Source organism: Rattus norvegicus, chromosome 8 (assembly GCF_036323735.1).
Source record: "Rattus norvegicus strain BN/NHsdMcwi chromosome 8, GRCr8, whole genome shotgun sequence".
NCBI lineage: Eukaryota > Metazoa > Chordata > Mammalia > Rodentia > Muridae > Rattus > Rattus norvegicus.
In genome coordinates, this window is record NC_086026.1 from 20128032 (window position 1) to 20153981 (window position 25950).

A 25950-nucleotide genomic window follows, 5' to 3' on the forward strand; every position below is an offset into this window, starting at 1 on the left:
ATTAGGAAGGAGAAGACAGGACAGTATCCATGACTGAAAGGCCATTACAGAATAGAGCATGTGGCTACTTCAGAGAGGGGGAGGGACCTGGGCCACAAGCCTGAAGATGAGCAGCAGGTGGCAGCTGGCTAGAGACTAGTCAGCAGTTTCTCTAGCTCAGCCTCTTCCAGGTGACGCGACCTGTCACCCTCCCAGACTGCACACTGAGACCCTGAGCTGAGAGCCTGGCTAAGCTCTGTCCAAACTCCTGACTCTGGAAACTTGAAGATCAGCAGTGGATGCTTTGAGCTTTCATGCAGTTACTTGTGGCGGAGCAATAGAAACATCCTGATCCCTGGGGAACAGCTGGGGACCCGGAAGCATTCAGAGGGCTTAGCACCTGCTAGGAACTCTGTTAAGTTCTAACGAGGTGTGCCTGTGGATGACTAAACCCATGAGATGTATTAATTTCTATAGCAGAAGTGTTCTCTCCTTCAGCAGAGGTAAGCAGGTCCAATCCTGTCCATGAGCACATGGTCCAAACAGCTCCCTACCAGACAGTACACTTTACAAACACCGACCTGTAGGCCTCTCATCAAGGACCTCCCTCATTTACTGCCGGCTGGACAGTCATTAGCAAACATCATGGAAGCTCCTGAAAGTCACCCATTTCCAGGCAGGGATGAGCCCTGTGCATTTCAAACCTCATCCTCTGGCTCCATCTTCAGTGAAGCGACTCCTGAAGATGGCGAGAAAGATGATGACTCGACTCTGTTACTTAGAAAGTTTTATTTAGAGAAACATAGCACAGTACTGAAGCACCATTTGCTGTTGTCTGCAGACACAACAGCCTCTTTAGAGAAATGTCTGTGTGTGTGGTCAAGCACCTCCCATGGAAGCACTGAGTTCCAAGCACCTTCCATGAAGCACCAAGCTCCAAGCACCTCCCATGGAAGCACTGAGTTCCAAGCACCTCCTGTGGAAGCACTGAGTTCCAAGCACCTCCCGTGGAAGCACCAAGTTCAGCAGTGTGATAAGCTTTCAGACATGTTCTTTACAAGGTTATTTTGACACCATCATTTGGTCTCTGGACTTTGTGGAACGAAACTGAAGATGAACTTAAGTGTTTAAAGCTGTTCTTCATCAGCTCGGATTTTTTCACCAAATGACACAGCAAAAAAAAAAAAAAAAAAAAAAAAAGAATCATTAGTAATCATTAGAAATTTAACTTAGCCAGGCACATGCCTTTAGTCCCAGCACCTAAGGATGCAGAGCCAAGTGGATCTCTGAGTTTGAGGCCAGTCCAGTCTATGTGGAGAGTTCCAGAATAGCCAGGGCTACACAGAGAAACCTTGTCTCGAAACAATAACAACGAAAACAACAGAAGAATTCTGTAACCAGAGCTACACAGAGAAACCCTGTGTCAAACACACACATACACACCACCATCACACCACCAGAGGAGGGAGGGAAGGAGGGAGAGGGGATTTAACTTACACACAGAGCATCACTATACTGAATGCCTGCACACTGTAACCATGATGTTTTTAAAAGGCCAACTTGTGAAAAAGTGGAACTGATTGTGTCCGTTTTCCTAGGGAGCACTTATCACACTGCAGAATCCCACTGTTTTCTCCCGTGGTTGGGCAAGGAAGAAAGTGCCTCAAGACACACGAAACTTTGTGGTTTCGGGAACCTAAGAACAATGACTGATTAAAATCTACATGCTTCAGTGACAACTAATTTCACAGCTAAAAAGGGACCCAGAAACACAATACATCTAATTTAATGCAGGCAGGAAAACCAACTACGAATTAGCACTTATTATATTCCACATTTGACACAATAGCATCCCTGTCAATCTTCTAAGAGGCTTTCACTGTTCTTACGAGAAATAAGGCTAAAATGCCAGTGATTGCCCCAAAGGAGCCGTTCATCTCCAGTGCCTGCAGACAAAACATTAATTGGTAATTGCACGTTCTAGCCACAGCTCCTTTAAGAGGTTTATTCTGCACTGCTGAGACCAGGGCCTTAAGACACCCACTTCCCTCGTCACCGTCACCGCAAGAGAGCCTTGAACTCATGCTGAACTTGGAAAGTGGTTGTGACTCATCCCACATCAAAAGCTGAGACTCAGCCACTGCTCACAGGAAAGGCTATGAGCTCCCTTCTGAGCCTTCCCACCATCCTCCTCCTGCAGCAGACCAGTGCCTTTTAAATCAGATCCTAAATGCCAAGGAGCAGGCCTCCCTGCTGTTTCCCCTGCTTGCTCACTCTGCCTGCGTTTACAGAGGGCATGGGGTGTCTCAGCTGACTTAAGAGTTGGTGACACAGCAGCAAATCAGAGCTCCTGACCTTTGTAGATCTATTTGCGCTGCTCTGACACATACAGATTAAACCAGGCAGGATGCGGATCAGGAGAGGTGTAGACACCCGTCTTTCACAGGAACAAAGTCACAGGGTCTGGGTTTTGGGTATGTCATATGTGAAAACATACATGCAAAAAACACATGGGAGTGTGGAGCCCCTAACACGGCCACCGGGAAGCAGGATGATGCCCTGTAAGTGGTATGTTGTCCCCTTCCTCCTGACACGCCGGAGAGGGAGAGCAGGGACCAGACAGGAAAGGGTTAGCCTCATGGCTCCAGAGAAAACAGAACCAATGCTGGCTGCCTAGTCGCACAGGCTGCCGGCCTCCCTGACTGACTGCTGAGTCTGACTCCAGAGAAGGTGACTAACAAGAAGGCAGCATTCTCTCAGGAAGTGTGTAAACATGACCCAATTACGCCAAGTCTCAAGCAGAGGGCAAGAGCCTTCTCGAGGGCAAGGTACACCCCACTCAGTGTGGGGCTCACACTTCGGCAAGCACGAGCTGCAACAAAATACGTGTTGGTAGCTTTAAAAGTAGCCCCCGCCCAGAGCTGGAGGGCCTCTACTATGTGTCCCTTGGTAGGCTGCAAATGTGCCAGAACCCTGCTTCCAGAATGATCTGTACTATTCACTGCCACGCCGCTGTGTGGCTCCGGTTTGCAGGCCTCAGGAGTCCACTAAGGAAAGAAGTACTTCCCTAAGACTGGAAACAAGGTTAGTGGCCCCAGGGTGGTCATTTAGGGTCTGTGTATGTCCGTAAGAAAAGGAAGAGTGCTTACAAAGTAATTCCTACCATCATCACTAGAGAAGTGCTCTCAGCTTTCGGGTCACCAGACAGAAGGGTACTGCTGGGCATCCCAATACGGCCCCTTGGAGCTATAAACTCGACTACAGCACCGTGGGCCGCACCCCACAGGCTTCTCCTTATGTCCTGGAAAGGAGAGAAGCCGACTAAGCCAACTGCTCAAAACCACTGATATAGCTTTATCTAAACTTCGACTCAGAGAGCCTTTACGGCTGAAATAGTCATTGGCCTCTATGAAAATACCAGACCCCATAAATCACCATCTGTGGGACTCCGGACAGGGGGACCAGACATCGTGGCTCCTCCCAACACTACAGAGGGATTTTTGGAAGGATCTTTCCTGTGGCTATCTATGGTTTTTTAGTGATCATCTAGGTCTTTACTACCTGTTGCTACGCTCTGGTGCCCTCAAAAGAGGACCTGCCTGTTCATTTGTCACAGCTAGTACCAGGTGTGATGCCCGGGATGCTGTGGGTCCTCTCGGAGCTCTGGGTGAGAATAGGAGGGCCAAATGAAACAGAGGTTGAGGTCCCCAAGCACATTCCGACCAAAGGTTGCGCAGGATTAGCTCAGACCATTCCTGGTCTTCTAAAATAAAACATCGTTTTTTACTGCCTTCAAGTACACGTTATAGGTATATGCTACAAAAAGACGGAGCTTTTTGAAAAGAAAAATCTATATGCTAAAAAAATATTTTAAAGGTCATTTCGAAGTTAAAAAAAAGATAAACCACACACACACACACACACACACACACACACACACACACACACACACACACAGAGAGAACTGTAATGGAATGTCTCAGACATGGCAATGTAAAAATATACAAAACCAGTTTCTTAGTTACCACTTCTCCGTCATACCATAACGCAACAGGGAGAAATATCGTGGGACAGTGCCAATCAAAGCACCCAGCGCACTCCTGATATTCACTTCCCAACGTAGAAAGTATAAGCAAAGCCTGCTTTTCTGTACACCCCCAAAGGCAGACAACCACTTAACGTAACTTCCGATTTCACCAAAAGCCATTAGATTAGGTAAACAATTGTTCCTATGATTGACCCAAAGTAAACTGGGAGGTTCCTGAGGACTTCCCTTTAAACCTGGTAAAACTGGGAAGGTGTGAAGACTAAAGATTTCTATATAAACTGCGAACATGTAACACACTCATGTGGTCAGAATGTAATCAGGTTTTAACGAATTCTGGGTCAGCTTGGAAGAGTGAGGGAAGGAAGACCCTGAGGGCAGTCTGAGTCTGAGTGAGGCAGGGGACCGTGTCACAAAACAAAACAAAGCAATGCAAACAAAACAAAGCAATGCCAGAGTCTGTTCTAACCTCCTACTGTACGACTTACTCCAAAACCCTTATCAGTGCTGGAATGCTCTTCTCAAATGACTTCGATTATATAAATCAATGTGCAATTTTAAAAGTTGGGCTTAAATTTAATCAATCTGATCTAAACAAATGGCCAAGGCCACTGCTAGGTCAGTTCCGTGTTCTGCCCTCATTGGACAAAGTGTGCCTCACATGGGCGTCAGTAAAATCCCGTTCTCCTGCCTCAGGTATCTAAACTCAGGTTTCCCACTGGGAAGGTTTCTCAAGCCTTCCTTCTGAGAGTCACCATGGCATGACTCTGGCTCCATAGCTGGGGTTTAGTCAGCACTGCCTCAGGCTGCTGTCCGTGCTGAGGTCAAACGGCAGGTCACACCCAATTTAGGGCACAGCTGCACTCGAACAGGTCGATTTCCCTGGTAGGCCAGTGAATGCTCTTCTTGTCCAACAGTCAGAAAGGGCACACAGAAGGGGTTATTAAATTACATCCTGACAGGTTTATTATTATCTCACAAAACAAAGTGCTTGTTCTCTAGAAGCTCCAGGTCTCCCAGCACTGCCAGTCCAGAACGGTGCTTCTCTGGGGCTCTAGAAGGCTCTGTGCTCTCTCTTAATAGCCCTCCGACGAGGGCTTTAGACAAAGCACTTACTCGTTTCCATATTTAGTCTTGAAGGACGTTCCTAGCTATTCTTCCATAACGCTGTGGGCCATTATGTCTTAGGACACACACCACATCGATACCAAAAACATATACTGCAAACTAGCTACGGTTCCAACAGGGGTGGGTCAGCCACAGGAGTCACAGGCTTGAAATTCAAGAATGAAACCATTAGCAGGATGAATTCAGAAGTCGCTGGCGAGAGTTCTTCTCCCCATTGTTCGCTGCCGTCTCGCTGCTCAGGTCCAAATCTGTCAAAATTAAAACCATTATTTATAAGGGAGGAATAGCAGGAAGCACTGGTATCAACCCACTGTGAGGGAGGGGACTTCTCAGACACATCCTTTACCATGGCTGCGTCTGAGTCTGAAGTCCCAAAGTTAGGTCAAGAAGTCAGTAACCCCCTCTTCTAAGTAAGAGAGTCAGAGAGTGACTTTGGGAGCCATTCTTTGGCTATATGTGGCTTCTGTGGCCTGCTCCACAGAAGAAAAGTCCCACCTGTACAGTAAACATGGCCCAAAGCCCACAGGTCAAGAGGTCCTAGGTTCTAGAGGAGAACCTGCTCCTGTTGCTTTGCTAAGTGGACATGTGGTTGAATTCCCTTCTAAATGTGTTTGTCCTCAGAGATCCGTCCTGCCCTCAGTCAGAGAACCCCCTTCTGCAGTGGGTGGCGGTTAACACAGAGACTCAGGACTGGTTCAAGTGCCGAGAGCAAGTGAAGTAGCTGCCTTAAATGGGACCTCTATTCCAACCCCCATCCTCTAAGTCAAGGCTCAGGGAACGTCCATGAAGAGGAAATGATGTCAGAGCAACGGGGAGGGGAGAAGGCTGGCTTCTGAACACAGCATGGCCTGATGCTCATGGACTCACAAGACAGAGCCAACACGGTCAGCCAGCATCCCCACAGGTGGCACTAGCAGAACCCCGTGGGTTACAGAGCATACAGGCTGTATGAAGGTGGGCATGGGAAATATGGGGGTACAGAGAGGTGGAGTGCACACACGGGGGAAGCTGGATATGATCAGGATACACTGTAAACACATATGGAAATGTCAAAGGAAAAATAACAGAGAAGGACAAAGAGACGAGACATACAGACAGGAGGACAAGACAAAGACCGGGGGTGCTAGAAACAAGCAGAGTGTAAGACCGTACACAAACATAGACAGAGCAACTAGAACAGGCTGAGAGGAAGACCGGGAGAGGAGGACAGAGTCATCCTCCTTTAGAAACGGCTAACACCAATTTGTTCCTGTATCCTTGCAGTCTTGAGCTCCCCCAGGACAACCCTGGGGCAAGGGTTCAAGAGCCAGGCAGGGCAAAGACCACCCAGACTCCTGAACAGGTCTGCCTGCCCAGAGAGCCAAGCCTACCTTTGAAGTCCATTCTCTGGCTGCCCTGGTCCTCTCCCTTGGTCTGTAGGGACATGGGGACTTTTCCATCAATGACGTCCATCTTAATCATGCCTAGGTTTGTCAGAAGTAACATGGGGTCGATGCCCTGCCCATTGCTCTTAATGTTCTCCAGCACCTTAAGACACTTGTACGATTTGAGCTCACTTATGTTCTCTTCCAGAAAAAGGTTGTAGAGGCTCAAGTCGTTGTAGCCTTCAGACTTGAAATGTAGAACATCGAAGGTGGGCAGGATCTCGTATACCTTGAGGACGTCCGTCTTCTGCCGGAACGGGACGAAGAGCGTGTAGATGACCACGGGGACCAGCAGGGCGTACACTAGGAGGTTAATGAGGCTGAGCAGCTGGAAGATGCCGACCGCGATGAGCTTGCACTGGAAGCTATCGGGGATGGTGCTGTCGTTCCTCAGGACGCCCGACTTGATGCTACACAGAAACTCGTCGGAGAGCGAGGAGAGGCTGAAGTAGTAGCTCAAGTAGATGCAAGCCAGCAGTACCACCGCAAAGGTCACCAGCCGGCAGCTAATGTATTTCATGATTAGGTGACTGGAGTTCTTCTTCGTCTTCAAGTACTGCTCCACGATCGGGTACTTGAAGTGGCTTTCGGATATCTCCCACAGACTAGAAAACAAAGCAAATAAAGATCACTCAGACCCTCGCCAGTCTCACCAAATTCGAGAAGCACGGACACACTCAGCACTGTCACAATGAAAACTTCAAACATTGACTACAACTTCATCCGCGTGCTAGGGAAGGGAGCCAGGCGTAAAGCCTCTTCTCACTGATGCTCGCCCTGAATCCCAGCACGGGGGAGGTGGAGGCAGGAGGATCTCTCCGTCTGAGGCCAGCCTGGTCTACAGAGGACAGCCAGAGCTACGCAGAGAAACCCTGCCTCAAAAAACCAAGGCAAACAAACAAACGAAACCTTTTTTTCCTTAAATATTTTAAACATTTAACGTTTTATACCAGCGCTTTGCCTGCCAAGTGTGCAGTGCCCTCCGGGGACGGAAGAGGATGCCAGATGCCCTGAAACCAACACTCCGGCCTCCGCACGAGTGGCAAGGCCCTTATCTGCTAAGCCATCTCTCCAGGTCCCCTTTTAAGATTTTAAACGGTCTGCTCGATTAAATGTGAGTTTAATACTTAATAATCTTTAGGGCAATGCCTGGTATCCACTGATCAATGTTTGCTAAGTAAATTTATCAGATCCCAAAGAGCAGCTAGTGGTCTATTATTGTTTTTAAATGGCAATCTCCCACTAAGTGTGGAGAACAGTAAAGAAATCTCTAACCCATGTGGAACACACGCTTCTCCCAGGGAGGGTGGAGGACACTCAGTCGACCCAAATGGCATAGTTCCGGTCCCTGGCTCTCTCACAAGAGACTACAGAACAGCGTTTATCTATTGCCTACAAATAAGAGGGTGAAAAAGAGGCAAATAGATGCATTTACTTAATAATCTTGCACTCAGGGCTGGCGAGATGGCTCAGGGGTTAAGAGCACTGACTGCTCTTCCAGAGGTCCTGAGTTCAAATCCAAGCAACCACATGGTGGCTCACAACTATCCGTATGGGATCTGATGCCCTCTTCTGGTGTGTCTGAAGACAGCTACAGTGTACTTATATATAATAAATAAATGAATCTTAAAAAAAATAATAATTTTGCACTCAAACCCAGTGTCTGGAATTGTGACAGCTAGTTTTAGGTCACCCTGACCCACACTAGAGTCGTTTTACAAGCGGGGACCTCCATGGAGAGAAGGTTCCCACCAGGCTGGCCTATTGACAGATCTGTGTTGTGTTTTTCTGGACTGATGATTGATGTGGGAGGCCCAGGTCACTGTGGGCAGGGTCATCCCTGGACTGGCGATCCTAGGTGCTGTAAGGAAGCATGCTAAACCAAGAGCAAGCCAGTAAGTGGCACTTCCCCAGGGCCTGGGCATCAGATCCTGCCTCCGGAGTCCCGCCCTACTTGTCCTGCTCCTGCTGCAAAAGCAGCTCGAAGGGGAAAGATTTATTTTAGCTAACTAAAAAGAGAACTGCTTTTCAAGATTACAGTCCATTATCGAAAGAAAATGGGGCAAACAGATGCTGGCTTATCATTGTTTTTAAACCACAATCTCCCACTAACGTGAAAAATAAAGTAAAAAAAAATCTTCAGCCCAAACAAGGCACATTTGATTCTAACAGGGAAGGTAGGACATTGAGAGTACCCATAATGCCATAATTAGTGTCTCCGGCTCTCACAGTTCTTCCCCTGATTTCTTTCAATAATGGATTGTAATGTTGGACAGTTAGCTAAAATAGAGCTTTCCCCTTCGAGATGCTTTTGGTCATGGAGTTTTATCACAGCAACAGAAATTCTAAGGCAAGAATACAGCAGGTAATTTTAGAAATAAGACAGCTGTTGCTACTGTTGTTACTACTAGCAATGACGGAACCTGAGGAAGAATATGAGAAAGCAGGGCCTCCACCCATTGGATCCACCTCTCATCCTTTCTACCTGCTTAGCTGCCTCAGAATCCTCTGTGCTTTCCCATTATAGGAGATCAAAGCAAGCAAGCTATAGGTGAGACTTCCACCTGTCACCTCTGTGAGAACCACTTTTCAAAGGATGAGACAGGACAGGGAAATGACCTGAGGTCAGTGAGGTCTGAGGAGAGCAGGGTCTGGTCAGTTGATGGTTGACACCCTACCTACCCTTCTCTACCCCACCATAAGCACCCTGGGCCAGCACAGCAGGAAAAGGGGCAGGGGACTGATCCTGGGGTGGCCACGGGCGGCCCTCTGGAGCCGTTACCTCTGCCCCACATTCTCAGTCACTCCTGGAGGTCCAGGTCCATCTCTCAGGTCCAAATCACGAGCACTCTTGGCAGCCTTGATGGCGCGGTTATAGACTTTGTCAAGCTCCTCCATGATAAACTTCAGGTCGGAGCAGAGGTGTGGAGCCGCCGCAAAGCGCCAGAACAGAGCGGGCAGGTACAGGAGTATGGCAAACAGTAGCAGGATGTAGGGGAAGAACTGAAAAGCAAGGGTCAGTCACGTGAGCACCTCCTCTCAGAGCAGCAGGAACAGCCACCATCAGCTTCCCTGGAGGCTTCCTGCCTCTGCAGGAGCCGCACTTGCCCTCATTTCGGGGACAAATGAGCCTTCCCACGTCACTCATGGGCACTAGCTTGCTGGCTGCAGATATCTGACCCAGAGTTGACCCTTTCCCATTCAGTAGACATTAACTGGAAGGAAGTGGTGACTACATGGAGACAAATAGTATTTCCTTCTAATCACAGAAGAAGAAAAATAATACACTCTCCTGTCCTGCAGAATGGCTCCTCATCACAGCTCCAATTAAGGAACAGGTAGATGTCACAGTGGCCTTCGCTGGCTTCTTCCTTTCATTTGTTCTGGTTTAAAGCCCTAGTTTTTTGTTTTGCTTTATTCTTCTTGGAAACTGGGAAAATGCCAAAGAAACATTATGACAAACTCTGGCTTCGGTGGTCTAGTAATTAGCCTGTAAAGCAGTTGGAATAAGGACCTACAGGATGTGGAGGGAGGGAGGGATGGAGGGAGGAACCCTCCCCGCTGACCGTCACTCACGGTTGGACAGTGTCCCGTGCAGAGACGCGTCAGCACAGTAACAGAATCACAGGGAGGCACCGGGATTGGTGGACATACAGAGCAGGCCAGAGGGGACTCGGATGTCAGACAGTGAAGGGTGATCTGGAACTAGTCCAACTAGAAGCTCGGGAAGATCGCAGCACTGAGTTCCACTAGAGCTCCACCTGGCGGCTTGGGCAGTGAGGTTTTGGTGCCTCTGACCCTCAGTTTCCCTCATGAAGTGGTCATGTGATACAGGCATCCTAAAGATGAAACTGGGTTGCTCAGGAAAAGAAGCTAAACATGGCCACTGCCTGGCCTGTCAAAAACACTGGAGATCACCAGGAAATCCCAACAACAGGGCCTCCTTTTAGTCCATCCATCTACCCATGAGCCTGTGAGGATCATTCTTGTCTGAAGGGGGAGGGGATGCTGGAAGTGGTTTCCTCCTCCAAATCCCAAAGCTGTGAAGTGACCCAGTTAGACTATCACACACACACACACACACACACACCACACACACACACATACCACACACACACACACACACATACACATACCACACACACACACACACACACACACACACACACACACACAGACACACAGCTACAACTCCTCTACATGCCCTACACAGCATTTCGTGACATTGTTCTAGTTTTACAGTTCACTGTAGTGACACCAGGCAGGGTCATTCTGACTGGACACGATATCCCGTCCTTGAACACACGTAGGAGTAGGCAGGACCTGTGCAGCCCTGAACTGTACCTTTGGTAGGAAACTGAGGCTGCAAAGGCCCTGTGGACATTCCTAGGAACCCTGCCTGCTTTCCACTGGGGACAGCTTACACTTCCACAGCATACAAGCAACTGACACATTGCCGTGAAGTATAAAAGCTTAGGCTCTGGTTTCGATCTCACTAGTTTTTCCACACCCACTCTCCTTCCTGCTCGAAGACCCCGCCCCAGTGCCCATGACCCCTGCAGACACTGTGGCTTCATGGTTCCCTTGGCTTTGTCAGAACTCCTTGGGCTGTGCTTCGTTTTCACGGATATAATGTTTCCCTTGTTTTTGTCTTTAAATGCACGAAGCAAGACGTACAGGCTTACAAAGGAAATGGGTTGTGCTGACAGAGTTATCAAAATCTGGAAAAGCCAACTTGTATGTGCTTTTGTTATTAACCCTGAAACCAGGTCCAGTGGATGTTTTGACAGCTGCTACAGTTCTAAGGCAGAGATGAGGGAACCACACCCCATTCAGATAGAATGGGACTTCTGTGGGTAACGAAGCCTTGCCCAATGTCAAACTCTAGCGGAAATTAACAGGAAATAGGAAATCATCTGTTCAGACATCCTGCAGCTCCCATGAGCTGTCCTGAGAATCCCTGATGCAGAAGAAACAGAGAAGGAAACCCAGTGGCCCCAAATCCTGTAGCACCCTCCACTTGGCTGTACTTAGGGGTTTGCACAAGACAGGGTCTCTCAAAGATAGCCTGATTTGCAAAGAGCTGGCATGCAATGGGGCACACCGCAGGCTGGACATTGCTGGACTACACTAGGGTGGGTTAGTTTACAGCCGGCTCTATCCAACCCATCCTGGTCTGGTCTGGTCTGGTCTGGTCTGGTTACTGATTGTCTTTATAAAAGTGAACTGAAGCCCATGTGACTTCCAACCCTGAGACAGCCAAACACTTTTCTTTGGAGACCACTGGTGGCAGAAATCAATCAATCAATCAATGATCTCTTTCTCTCTCTCTCTCTCTCTCTCTCTCTCTCTCTCTCAAAAGATTTGTTTATTATGTATACAGCATTCTGCCTGTGTGTATGCATGCAGGCCAGAATAGGGCACCAGATCTCAGGATAGATGGTTGTGAGCCACCATGTGGCTGCTGGGAATTGAACTCAGGAACCTCTGGAAGAGCAGCCAGTGCTCTTAACCTCTAAGCCATCTCTCTGGCCCCATGGCAGAAATATTTCTAACTTAGGCTTCTGAAATATTTTTATGGGTCATAGTTGTTTTGAGGTTACTTGAATAACAGTGCTTACCTCGAATTTTCCCCCTAAAGTAACAAATGCACAATCTGTCTAACACAACCATGGAGTGTGGCAGCTGGCCCAGTGGGCAGCAGAGCACAGTTCATTGTAATTAGAAAATGAGTGTTTAAAGGTGTTACATGGAAAGTGTTCACAGTTTTCCTAAGTGTCCTTGTACTCGTTACCTCTGCAGGAATGTATAGCAAGGCCTTGTGTTTGCTGGTTTCCCCCAGACTTAAATTCTCCGACCCCCATCAAAAATACAGAAACCATTCTGCACGCTTCAACAAGGCAGTCAACTCAAATCAACTGAAATACAAATCCAAAAAGCATCAAATTATAGCCTTCACAATCCTTTTGCCAAATTAAGTTCACACTTCTTCTTTTTTTTTTTTTTGTTCTTTTTTTTTTTCTTTTTTTCGGAGCTGGGGACCGAACCCAGGGCCTAGCGCTTCCTAGGCAAGCGCTCTAGCACTGAGCTAAATCCCCAACCCTGCCAAATTAAGAATAACCAAGGTGTCTGCATGAGAAGAGAGCTTTGCCCGTGCTGCCTGCTCTGCTAGGTCTTGGGTGCGCATCACTCAAGGTTCTGACTGCACCCCTTGGTGCAATGTCCCAGTTGGCCAGCAATGTGCTCTTCCCAAGACAGTGAGACCCTTCAAGGAAAGACAAGCAGCTGTTCTGTCTGCAACTTGTAGCCTTCTTACTTTTTTTTTTTTTTTAAAGATTTATTTATTTATTTTGTATATGAACACACTGTAGCTGTCTTCAGACACACCAGAAGAGGGCATCAGATCCCATTACAGATGGTTGTGAGCCACCATGTGGTTGCTGGGAATTGAACTCAGGACCTCTGGAAGAGCAGTCGGCGCTCTTAACCACTGAGCCATCTCTCCAGCCCCCAGCCTTCTTACTTTTAAGGTTGTAGTTACATGACCTGTGTATGAAAGGAGAGTGGGGTGACCTTGAGGTGACCTTGAACAACCTCCCTCTATGATGCAACTCTTTCCTCATTTAAGACAAAGATCCAGGCAAGCAGCTAAACAACACTGTCCAAGACACGGGGATGTGGACTCAAACATGTTCCTGGGCATCTGCTCTGTGCCGGTCATGCACAGGATTACACACACAGACACACACACACATACAGACACACAGACACACACACACACACAGAGATAGACAGACACACACACACAGACACACACAGAGACACACAGACACACACATACAGAGACAGACAAACACATAGATACACACACATACATAGACACACACAGAGACACACACACAGACACACACACAGAGACACACACACAGAGATACACAAAGACACATAGACACATACACACACAGACACACACACACATAGACACACACACATACATACAGACATACACGCACACAGATACACACACACACACACACACACACACACACACACATACACAGGTTCCAGTACAGCACATTCCCAAAGACTACACAGCCTAACAATTAGAAACCAGAGCACATGGTGAACAGACATACACAAAGACAAAACACACATACAGTAAATAAAGAGAGAAGCTTGAGTGTGAGATTGCTTGAAATATGGTCTCAGCAAATATAGTTAGCTCTCATAAGGTCATATAAAGTGGAAATGGCCCGAAGACTGGTGGCAGCAAAGACCGACCGCAGGAGGGAGTCTGGTGAGATGAGGGCAGAGATTGGACACCTCCGTCTGCCGTCCCCTCTCATCTGCCAGCGCTTCCCCTTAGAGTCAGTCTGTGGAACAAGGAAAGAATGAATCCACGCTGTGCAGTTCGCTCTGATGTGTGAGAGCTTTCATCAGCGGCCCTGGGGAACACCAAATGTGAACCCGCAACAGAACCATAAAGACCCCAACTCTTTCACACAGCAGGAAGCCACTGGTGGAGAACACTGTCGGAAACACCTTGACAAGGCAACAAAGCCATACAGAGGACACAGAGGCGGGTCTCAGGTGAGAGGCTGGCGTGAGGTGTCTCCAGGCAAGGAGACCCTGGTGGAGATATGCGGTAACCGGTGAGAGGAAAGGCAGGGTCTGCCTGTGGTTCAGGTCCTAAAAGCACACAGACGGCTGCAGCCCAGAGAACTACAGCAGGGATCACCCCCCAGGAGAATGGGACATGTCGGGGTCAGGCGAGAGTGAATACCGGAATGGACAGGAAGGCCAGAAGGTAGGAAGTGGGCAAAACAAAACCATCTTGTATTGGAAGACGAAGGGACGAGGGATGTCAGTTCTGCTGTGGGGGGGGTCAGGTAAAAACCCACTTAGAGTCATTTTCCAAATATGGGGAAAGAATGGTGGTAATGACCCCAGAGTAGCAGACAGGAAAGATGACAAGGACAAGACAATCAGGCGGGCTTTGTGCCTGCTGGCATCTGACAGAAGGGTAGCAGAGTCCTGGAGAAGACAGAGGCAGATGTCTGCACAGAAGGAGAGGAGGAGGGAGCCAGAAGATTCAGAGCATCATGCCAGAGGCAAAGCGCTGGCTGGTCTAAGTGTTCCCCATGGTACTCTGAGAGCGCTTCAGGACTGTACACCAGACAGCCTTCCTGTGACGCGCCCAGGCACTGGAAGCCACATTGTTACCACTGCAGCCACTCCCTTTGGCCACTGGACTGTGAGAACAGTGTGTAGATTAATGGGTCAACAGTTACTGGTGTAGATCTATATTTGAAGAGAGGCTGGCTTTGGCTTGACAGTACGTGGCTTCACAGTTAGCCAACCTGATCTAGCTTTTCCCTTTTTGAGGAGTGGTGTGGCCCTCAGACCATTGACTTCTCCATTATGCCCAAAGCTGCTAGGAGGCCCTGTGATGGCTTTGTCAACTTGACACAACCTACACTCTTCTAGGAAGAGTCTCAAAGAGGACCATGAACATTGATTCCACCTGAGGGCGTGGTTGTGGGAAGCCTAGCTCGCTGTGAGAAGCGACATTCCCTATGTGGGGTTGGGGTGTGGTCCTAAACTGCAGGAGAGCAGAGAAATCAAGCTGGGCACAGGCAAGCAACGACCTCGTGTGTATTCACCTCTCTGCCCTGGTCTGTGGATGTGATGTGGCCGGCTGCTTCCAGTTCTGCTGCCTTGACTTCCCCACAGTGACGGATTTACCTAGAGCTACAACCTGAAGCTGACACAAGCCACTTCTCCTGAAAGCTGACTTTGTCAAGGAATTTTATCACAGCAACAGAAATGAAACTAAAGCGGACACAGCATTGTAGGTCCGAGTAGACGTCTCTACAGTGGCACACTGATGTGTAGGCACACACTATCTGAGGAACAAGCCTAATCTGGTGGTGTCCACTCAGGGCTCCCAGTCAGGCAGCAGCAGCTTGCAGGATCCTGAGAAAACCACATTCTGGCAATAACCCCAGGGTTAAAACTTCCACCCCAGCAAGTGTGGATGTGGTTCAGATCTGTGTTTGTACACATTCCAGGTAATGCCAGAGGCTTCTGGTAAATCCTCCAGCCAAGTCTCTACGACTTTGCCCATGTTGTTAAATATTTTCTATTCTTTCCTTTTTTCTTTAAAGTACTCAGTTTCAGAGAAACCTGACTAATCTTTGCTGACATGCTGAATGAGACTAGAGTTCAAGCAGTCTTAGAGCGCCCCCTGCTGGTCTGCTGGATGTACTCTCATGTCCAGCAAAAAAGACCTGCTCTTGGTGCCATGGGGGTGGGGGTTGGGGAGGTGGGGTGTGTGTGTGGGGTGGGGTGGGCATCATGGGTGAGAGAAGGTAAGCAAGCCTAATCAAATGAGAGAATTAATTAACCACTGACAGGCGGGGTCCACAGTATCAGTCATTTAAACATCACTCTGAAGGATGTCTCTGGGAGGATTTGAGTCTCCCAGTTTTAATTGGCATTGAATTAAGACATATTTATATAAAATGCTATACCCCTACCCCGTCCCTTGAGAACCAAGTGTGGTGGACACACAAGCTGGGGGATGGGAGTTTAGTGGGCATGGAGCTCTGTTTGGGAGGTCAGAGCTCAGTGGGTGGATATGCAGAGACTGTAGGCTGAACAATTAGGGATTAAGTATGATCGATCGGTCACTGGATAGACTGGCCACAGTGACCCACTTAGAAAAAGTGACTTGGAAAGACTGTTCTGGGGAAAGGGGTTTTGCAATCTGCAAACTCTCCCATTTCTTCTATTTAAAGCTATACAAGACCATCTTACTGCACTGCTGTTTAACATGTAAATTTTACCACTATAAAGAGCCTTTACTTTTTTAAGTTTTAGATTAAATATGTTTCTACCATTTATTTTTAAAAGGTGAAAAACCGGAAAGCATTCAGTGTGGGAATACAGCAGCTATGATTATTGATCTGTGGCCAACTCAAAAGCCACTGCTTAATCCCCATTCAGCATGGGCTACTTCCCTAGTTAGGAATATGTGTGTGTGTGTGTGTGTGTGTGTGTGTGTGTGTGTGTGTGTGTGTGTGTGTATGAATGACTTGCTTTATTTAATTATGTCTATGTGTGTGAGAATGTGTGTACCGGGTATGTGTGGATGGTATAAAGGTCAAAAGATGGAGTCAGGTGGCCTAGGAGAGGAAGCACGGGCAGTTCCGGGCTGCCTGATGTGGGTGCTTCAACTAAGAGCCTCAGAGACTAAGGTCCTCTGGAGAACAGAACATGCTCTTAAACAGTGAGCCATCTTGATTCTAAGCCCCACTCATTTCCGGGACTGTCACGATCACTGAAAGGCCTCGGACAATTAGTGTCTTTTCTCTGACTGTTCTGTAGGCCAAGATGCTCCTCCCTCCTCTCACAGGCTGCCTTCCCCACAAGTGTTTCCAAACTGTCTCCCCTCGATGTGTGTCTATGTCCAATTCTTCTCCTCGTAAGAGGACACCAACCAACTCCAGGATTGGTCCTCATAACTCACTGGCTGCATCTCTAACAGATCTGTTCAAATGAAGTCATCCTCTAAGGTACGCAGGGTTAAGATGACAACAAGATCTTGGGTGACAAAATTCAATCCATGACACCACACCCATGTCCCTGGTCTTGGTCTGTGCCCTCAGCGTAACCCTGGAAGCATGTGGCTCATGCTACGGTACTGAGAAGCCTTATGTATAGGACAACCTGTTCTTTATTCCTACAAGACAGTGTTCTGTTTGCCTCTCCACCCCAGCCCTGCCTTCTGTGGGTCTCTTGTCCCACCAACTCTCCATCCAGTGCCCCTTAGATTCTGTCCTAATTAGCTTTGATCATCAGCTTGATACAGCCTAGTCACCTGACTGGGGGAACCTGGGCTGGGGTGTGTTTGTGAGGGGCGTTACTCATATAAGAGAGACCAGCCTATTTCAGGCAATGCCATTCCCTGGGCAACTGGTGCCAGGTTGTGTAAGAAAGCCAGTTAGGTATGGCCTGAGTGTAAGCCAGAGAGCAAGACAGCAAGCAGTGGCCTTCATGGTTCCCGCCCTAAGTCCCTGCCCTCGCTGCTCTCATTGGTGGATAATGACCTGGACATGAACAAAATAAATCCTATCCTCCCCATGTTGTCCTCCCTCAGTATTTTATCACAGGGACAGAAAGGAACTAAACAGACCCCACCCCTTCTACAACCTCAGTCTCACAGCTCCACACACACCCTGACAGGTGCTGAGGCACTGTGAACACCACTGTATCCTCTGTCTACTCCCTGCACCCTAGGAGCCCAGGAACAGCTCTGGCTAAGAGCTGAGCAGAGCCATCCACTTCTCCTCAGACTTCCTGTAGCCAGTGACAATCCTGGGTCACATGCTAGCCCTGATTCTCTCCTCAGCCCCCCATGTCCAATTAGCACAGGGGTCTGAGCTCCACCCACACTTGTGGGCTCATGCCAGGAACGTGGTTTTTCTCAGGATCCTGCAAGACTCTGTCTGGCCTGGAGCCCTGAGTGGGCACCACCACATTAGCCTGTTGCTCCTCAGATAGTGTGAGCCTACATGTCGGTGCGCCATTGGCGACAGCTACTCAGACCTGCAATTCTGTCTGTCTTAGTTTCGTTTCTGTTGCTGTGATAGAATACTCTGACAAAAAAGCAACTACAGGAGAAGTGGTTTATGTCAACGCCACAGACACCTGCAATGGGCCAGGTATCACCAGCCATGCTACCCCAGGGGTTGGTCAGCTGCCACCACAACACAGCTAAGCATGAACACAGTGCCTGTCTCCCTAGGGGAGCTTCAACAGTGACTGTGACTTTACTGACTGGCTGTCCACACAAGTTTGCTGACCCCTGGCATGGGCTCTCAATGTCCCCTTTCAAGATCGTACAGTGCCACCTTGTAATGCTGTGTGACACCAAGTCCGGCTTGCTGTTTGCACGTTCCCTTCTCAGAAGCACCTGCTTCCTTTCTTCTTCTTCTTCTTCTTCTTCTTCTTCTTCTTCTTCTTCTTCTTCTTCTTCTTCTTCTTCTTCTTCTTCTTCTTCTTCTTCTTCTTCTTCTTCTTCTTCTCCTTCTCCTTCTCCTTCTCCTTCTCCTTCTCCTTCTCCTTCTCCTTCTCCTTCTCCTTCTTCTTCTTCTTCTTCTTCTTCCTCTTCCTCTTCCTCCTCCTCCTCTTCCTCCTCCTCCTCTTCTTCTTCCTCTTCTTCTTTCTTCTGTCCTGATCAGAGCCTTCCCTGAGCCCGACTAGTGGTCTCCATCCCTCTTCTCTCCAACTCACTAGGCTCCCCCCACATCCCCTCTTCCTTCCCAACCTAGGCTCTCCTTTTGTGCCTGGCTAAGGCTCTCCCTGCTCCCCTCCTGCGGACCAGAACCCACCTCTGTAACTGGCTAGGCTTCCCCTGCCTCTCTTCCCACCACTAACCAACCAACAGGAGTTTGTTCTAAGGACCAACTCCTAGAACCAAGCACACTCTGCTCAGGACCATGCAGTGGCTCCCACTGGTCCAACATTTTGCCATATGTCTGTTTGGCGGTCACAGATCCTACTCTCCATAACCTTGTCTCCATTCCTGTCTGCCATGGCCACCCAAAACAGGACAGGCATCTCCAGGGGCGTGCCTCACCCCACACTCCCTAGGCCAGTGTTCTCAATCTCCCTAACCCTGTGACCCTTTAATACAGTTCCTCATGCTGTTGCGACCCCCAACAATAAAATTATTTTGCTGCTACTTCAGAACTGGCTCCTGTTATGAATCATAATGTAAATATCTGACATGCAGGATATCTGATATTCGACACCCACAGGTTGAGAAGCGTTGCCCTAGGCAGTCCGGCTGTGCTTGGTTCAGCATCTGTCTGTCTTCTCCAGCCTTTCATCCACCTCATTGTCCTGGACATGGCTGTCCCTCCTGTGCCCACCCAGCTGTGTACAGGGAAGGCACATTTTCTGAGAAGAAGCGAGCAGGGTTTTTATTTTGTTCTACATTATCATTTCTTTTACACACTCACCCTTCACCTACAGCCACCTGGCTCTCCCCTTCTTCTCCACTGAAGCCCTGCAGCAGGAGCACCACGGAATAGCAGATCCAGTAAGCTCTGCTCCACCCGGAGAATAGCAGAGGGATGTGAGAGCTCACGGCTGTCCTTGGGTTTCTGAGAAAACCACACTTAATCTTTTTGGTCTCACTTTCTAATTATTGTCTCGCATGTTCATTTAACCACCAGGGATACTGGGAATCCAAGATGCCCACTGTGGCCCACTGCTGCCAAGCACACGAGGGCCCTCGATCCACATCAGCTAAAAGGAACTCCGTGCCACTGTCTGCAGCTCAAAGCCTCCTTTTGATTCCTCCGCCTCCCTGAGACCTCCTCCATATATCTCCATTCCCATAGTCCCTCGGGTCCATGGCTATTAGCTGATGGTCTAATGAAGACCTCCTGTGCCTCTTTCTGTTGGTGAGCTTTCTCTGGGTCTTCCTGCATTTGTGGTACACCCTACACAAAGAGACAGAACACACTGTGGATGGCTCTGGATGGTGTTCCCTTCCTCTCGGGAGGACCCAGCTTCAGTTCTGGCTGGCACATAACTTAGGGACATCATCAGTGTCCAAGTGGTCTCATTCCACAGGTCTGAAATGACTCCAACCCCTGGGAGGGAGCCCCTTAATCCCAGCCAAGCCTGAGTGTTGACCAGGCAGGTTTCTTCACTTTCTGTCCCCAGTCCTATGAGCCCGGGAAGAGATGGGACACTCAGAACCACCATAGCAAATGAGCTGAGCACCAGAAAGAGCCCCAGCCTCTCCTCACAGCAGGCCGCCTACAATGGCCACCCACATCACTCCCTTGACTTGCAACCGGGGAGTGCAGACCCGCCTTCTTATGTACAGCCTCAGACTACTCTACCACCCTGTCTCTCAAGGTTCCCAGAGTGTTTCCTGTGAAAAACCCCTAGAAAAACATCTCCAGGGCTTTTCTGCTAAGTAGTCTCATGGCAGCTCTCGTCCCAGCCAATCCTTACCTTAGGCAATCCCTGCTACAATCCGAGGCTCAACCAATGCCAACCGAGACTGGCTACAACTCGCCATCTCCACAGTGACATTTTAACATGGACTTAAACTAGAGCAGCCGGGACCCAGATTTACAAAGCTTCTTATCTTCTGCACGTGCGCTGAAGGTACACAAGGCGGACAAGGACCCACCCGCACTCAGGCTGCAAACCAAAGGGAAAAGGCCCACCCAGGCATCATGTGGAGCCTCCATGCCAACTGTGCAGTGTGGGGGAGGGAAGGCAGGGTCCGAGCCAGCATGAGTCAGAGCGTGAAGAAAGGGGTCTTGTAAGAGAAGAATGCCGACTGGCTGTCCAGACGCAGTCACAATACTAGAGGCACTGCAGAAGATACATGTCTGTGTTTTCTTTAGTCGACGAGAGCATCAGAAGATACACATGACCTACTTGGTATTTTTTATGAAGGGCAAAAGAACCAGTGGGTGATGGACAGGCTAAAGCACAGTCCTGCCTTTGTATGTGCAGGGAAGACCCAAGGTGTCATCACTCACAGGGAAGACCCAGACTGTGACATCATGGCTCACAGGACACCCAGAGTGTGACGTCATGCTCACGGGAGACTCAGAGTGTGACATCATGGCTCACAGGACACCCAGAGTGTGACGTCATGCTCACAGGAGATCCAGAGTGGCATCGTCACTCATAGAGGAGACCTGAGATGTCACAGATGTCACATCGCCACTCCCAACAAGACTGAAGGTGTCCAGTGATCGCTTAAGAGCGCTCCTCTGAGGATGCTTGCTAGCTCCGGCTGCAGTTTCTTCCTCTCCAGTGTCTGTGTCTCCCACCCCCACCTGCACCTCTCCAACCTGCACAGCCTGGCTGCTAATGCCTCTCTGTCCGTTCAGTCCATCCACCTACCAGAAACCCATCCAAGAGCCCTGTGACCAGGACTCATAGCCGGGCTTCTTCAATGGCCAAAAGCAACCCAACTATGCTAGTCTTTCCTTGTTCTAAGTGACCCCGTGTGTCACGACAGGCTCTAGCCAACATTCCACAGGGGAATTAAGGACACGGGGTAACAAAGATGTACAAGGTGCCTCCCACTGAAGAGCGAAATCTCAAGAGAGTTCTTATCAGCTCCTCACAGAGTCGAAGCAATCAGTGCTGAGGCCCCGCCTTCCCAGGCCTCCACCTCTCCCTCCCTCCCTCTCCCTCTCTCTATCTCTCCCTCCCTCCCTCCCTCCTCCTTCTTTTCCCTCCCTCCCCCTCCCTCTCTCCCTCTCTCCTCTCTCCTCTCTTTCTCTCTCCTCTCTCTCTCTTTTTCTCTCTCCTCTCTCTCTCTTTCTCTCTCTCTCCATCACCACGGCAGGCAGACATGACAGTACCTCATTATTACCTTGTGCAGCCACAGCGGGAGGTTTCCAGACTCACTCTGCAGGGAGTTTTTCTGCTGTACAGCGGCCCAGCAGTAAGAGTCCACGAAGGCGGCCTGGCGCCAGGAGAAGGAACTTGGGGAGAAGCAGCTTATCTGGGTACCTGGGAGGTGAAGCAGATAGTTCCAAATGAAGGAAGCGCAGGCCTGCCTCCCTCCCCCAACATATCCCCACCGACCCTGACACTTCAGTCCTGCCTGTGGTCACTCCCGGCACTGAGCTGTGACATCACATACCAGCTGAATACAGACATTAAAATTTTTCTGACCAAATTCCATTGTTCTGGGTATATTTTGTCAACTTGACCCAGGCTGGAGTCAGGCAGGATGAGAGGTGAGTGGAGGAATTAATCCCATCTAACCTGTGAGCACGACTGTGGGACGTGTCCCTTAATAACACAGGAGGGCCCAGCCCGCTGTGGGAAGCGGCCCCCAGGCAGGTGTGCTTGGCTTCTGTGTAAAGCTAACTGAGCAGGCCGGGAGGAGCAAGCCAGGAGGAGCATTCCTCCATGGCCTCTGCTCCAGTTCTTGCTCCGGGGTTCCTGCCTGGCTTCCTTCACTGATGGACCATGAAGTGGAGGTGTTAATCAACCGAACCCTTCCCTTCAAGTTGCTTATGGTTGCAGTGTTTATCACAGTCATACGACGCAAACCGGGAGCGTTATGGACTGCAGTGCATATGAAGTTTTCTACTCTCACGGAAGCATAATGGCTAAATTTCGGAAAACAAAGGCTAAATATTGTCCCGATATCATTATTACATAATGGTCAAATCAGTAAATCTTCCGGATGCATTAAGGCAGCAAGCATACCCATCCCATTAGTATGCAATTTGTAGCCATCTTTAATAAGTGGTAAAATTATATATCAAATAAATATGATTTATGAGTAAATACTTGGCTTATACGCTTATTTCATATACCTACACCCATGAGTTCTCATAATGGCCACAAGTGGATAAAGTTTAAGAAGCTTGATCTAGGGGGGCTGGAGAGATGGCTCAGCGGTTAAGAGCACTGACTGCTCTTCCAGAGGTCATGAGTTCAATTCCCAGCAACCACATGGTGGCTCACAACCATCTGTAATGAGATCTGGTGCCCTCTTCTGGCCTGCAGTCACATATGCAGGCAGAATGCTGTACATAAAGAAGCTTGATCTAGGTCGTGGAGCACCAGGGCTGAGGAGGGGATGACGGTGAGGAAGGCACTGTGGAGGTAGGACACACCCCAGCACACACTGGAACTGCACTGTGGCACACTGGCTGACACTAGCTCTGATAGCAGCTTGGGTGCTGTTGGGAGAATATTCAAGAAGTGAACTACCATAAAAAAAAACAACGAGGAACAGGAAATGGATGGACAGAAATGCTGTTTCGGAGGTCAATAAAGGAGGATCCCATGGGTGGGCTACAAGGACAACTCAATGTAGGTACACGCAGGTGCAGAGTGCAGAAGTCAACCTTGACTACTCCTCCTCACCTTTATTCATCCTCCACCTTCTTTCTTTTTTAAAAATTTTTATTTATTTTAATTTTATATGCATTGGTGTTTCCTGTGTGAGGGTGTTAGATCCCCTGGAACTAAGGTACTGACAGATGTTAACTACCATGTGGATGCTGGAAAATGAACCTGGGCTCGGGGAGGTGGGACACTGGAAGTTGACCGTGACACCGAAGGTGGGTGTCAGGCCATAGGGCAGCCTCAGGACACCACTCCAGGGGTGGGGAAGTGCAGTCTGAGCACAGGACAGTCAGACCTGGCTCGGAGGTCTCCCGGCTTGCAATGAAGCCCAGGGACTTTAGGTTCTCAGGCTCTTGGGCATCCAGGAGTCACTGGAAGTCACAGAATTACTGAGAATGGAGTACAGCCCACAGGACTGGATCTAGCACAGGGCTGAGGGGGAAAGAGTGGGAGCCCCAGTTGGTCCCGCTGTGGTAGTCCTTGGCTTGATGGTGGCAGGCTGCAGGCTTGGTGGTGGCCGCCACTGGGAACACAGGGAGGCCTTTGGGTGATTAGACAGCAGCTCTGTAGGCAAAGGCCTGTGGCTCCCCACGGCGGCGGAGCCTGATGAAAAGAGATAGTCGCGTGGTTTCAAGGCATTTATCGTCATGGCAGAGGGCAGATGAGTACAACTGTACTCTCCTCAGAGTGGGCCTGAGATAAATACCTTTTGCAGGGATGAGTGTCTGGGAAGGGAAATTCATTGGCTGAGCCTCCAGGTCTTTGGGTAGGTACCTCATTATAATGGAGATTTCTCTTGAGCCTACCTGACCTGTGGTCACATCCTCTACCAGTGGAGGGGCTGTGGGGCGTTGCCCTTAAGTGACTGATGGCTACAAGTCTATCGAGGGCTGTGGGCTACTGACCAGTCTGGTTTTCTGGGAGTCAGGTGAAACGCCTACTGTCCCTTTCAGAGTCACTGGGGTTTCAAGCCTCTGCTCAACAGGGAACCAGGGTGCCTTTCACTGTCACACGCTCTGGAAGAACAGTCTGTGCTCTTAACCCTGAGCCATCTCTCCAGCTCCCTCTCCACCTCATTTCTTGATGGAAAGTCCTTCATTAGAACCCGGCATGCAGAGATCCTGGGCTGGGTTAGCTGGCAGTGAGCCCCAGGGTTCTCTGACCATCCCAGACCAGCAAATACCACACCCCACCTTGTACACGGAATCTGGAGATCAAAGTCAGACTCTCATTCTTGTGCAGCAGTTTACCTCCCCCCCCCGGGGGGGGGCTTTCTCCCCAGCCCTAAGGGAAAAGGACTTGTTTTTTGTCTTGAGAATGAAAGGTCTGAAGGGACACTGACCACAGATGACTGCTGGGCAAAGCAGTAACTTTCTGTTTCCTCTAAAGGACAAAAAGGCATAAACCAAGTTATTTCCTAAATGGTTTGGATCTAGAAGGCAAATGCCCAAGACTAGGAGCCTCCCGAAAGGAGATGGGGCTGTGTTGAGATGAGGACAGAAGACCCGGGTGGCACTCAGGGGTCTTCCTCTCTGTGCACCCACGTGCTGTGAGTGGGGGGCTCTGAGCGGTAGTCACTCAAGCCGTGTGGCCTTGGGGTCCAGCAGAGCTGTGCCCCTTGTCCTCAGCAAGTGTTTACTGGGGAGGGGGCGTGTCACAGGCACAGGAACCAGCTGCTGTTCAGTCCCCTTGCCTTGCCCTGGTCCCTCCAGTACCCCTGCAGATGAGGCACTCTCTCTTCCACATCCCACGCAGGGTGAGGGGGCGTTGAGTGCCTGGGCTCTGCTGCTGTATTTAAACCTCACTCTGCCACTCAGTTGGGTGACTCATTGCTGGTAAATCACTTAACCTTCCAAAGCCTGGGTCTCCAATGGGGATGACATTAATATCAACACTGCTGTTGTAAGGATGGGGAGGGAGGGAGGGAGGCAGCAAGTGGTTACTATAGTGCCCAGTTCTCACTGGTGGCTCTGTGAGTGCCTGGAAACCATGGGCTGACTTTTCCTGCATTGCTTTAAACGAAAGTGCACCACCATTGTCTCTTCTACTCTATGGAGAGGGGGCAGAGACAGTGAGATGGATCTCCCTAAGCCCGAGAAGGATTAGGCCTCCAAGGGTCACTTTCCCCTGGGGAACAGATGATCCGCACACTCCTACAGAGAACAGGAAGTGGTCTGTGGTGTCAGGAAGGCAGACTTTGGAGGAGGTGATGGGGTGCATGCATGGTAAAGGCCCTGGGTACCCCTTCTTCAGCAGGAGGCTTGATATCCAGACATCAGGAAAGAACACAGCAAGGCTTGGAGAGACCATCCTGACGTCACCAGCCCCTGCAACGTATCTTAGGTTAGGGATGGTTCTTGCCATTAAGTGAGGGTGTTAAGCATGAGTTGGAATGTGTAAGACATTTCTAGGTGCCCCAGGCTCCTTCAACCCATTAAATTCGAGATCTTGCAT

The 25950-nt window shown here is 49.4% G+C and overlaps 1 protein-coding gene across 4 annotated transcripts in view; it reads right to left on the reverse strand.

Moving 5' to 3' along the window:
* Positions 1-751: 751 nt before the first annotated feature.
* Panx1 (Pannexin 1) overlaps positions 752-25950 on the reverse strand; it is a 42418-nt gene continuing 17219 nt past the window's right edge. The window contains exons 2-5 of one of the 4 annotated variants that reach the window (NM_001270549.1): positions 22001-22140; positions 9359-9579; positions 6806-7181; positions 4580-5400 (exon numbers count right to left, since the gene is read on the reverse strand). In NM_001270549.1, coding sequence (NP_001257478.1) covers positions 5389-5400; positions 6806-7181; positions 9359-9579; positions 22001-22140 — 749 coding nt within the window. In that variant the 3' untranslated portion in view covers positions 4580-5388. Of the gene's footprint in view, positions 5401-6522; positions 7182-9358; positions 9580-21989; positions 22141-25950 lie in introns of those variants that run through there. The other 3 variants (NM_199397.2, XM_039081351.2, NM_001270548.1) reach the window with 3 other exon arrangements.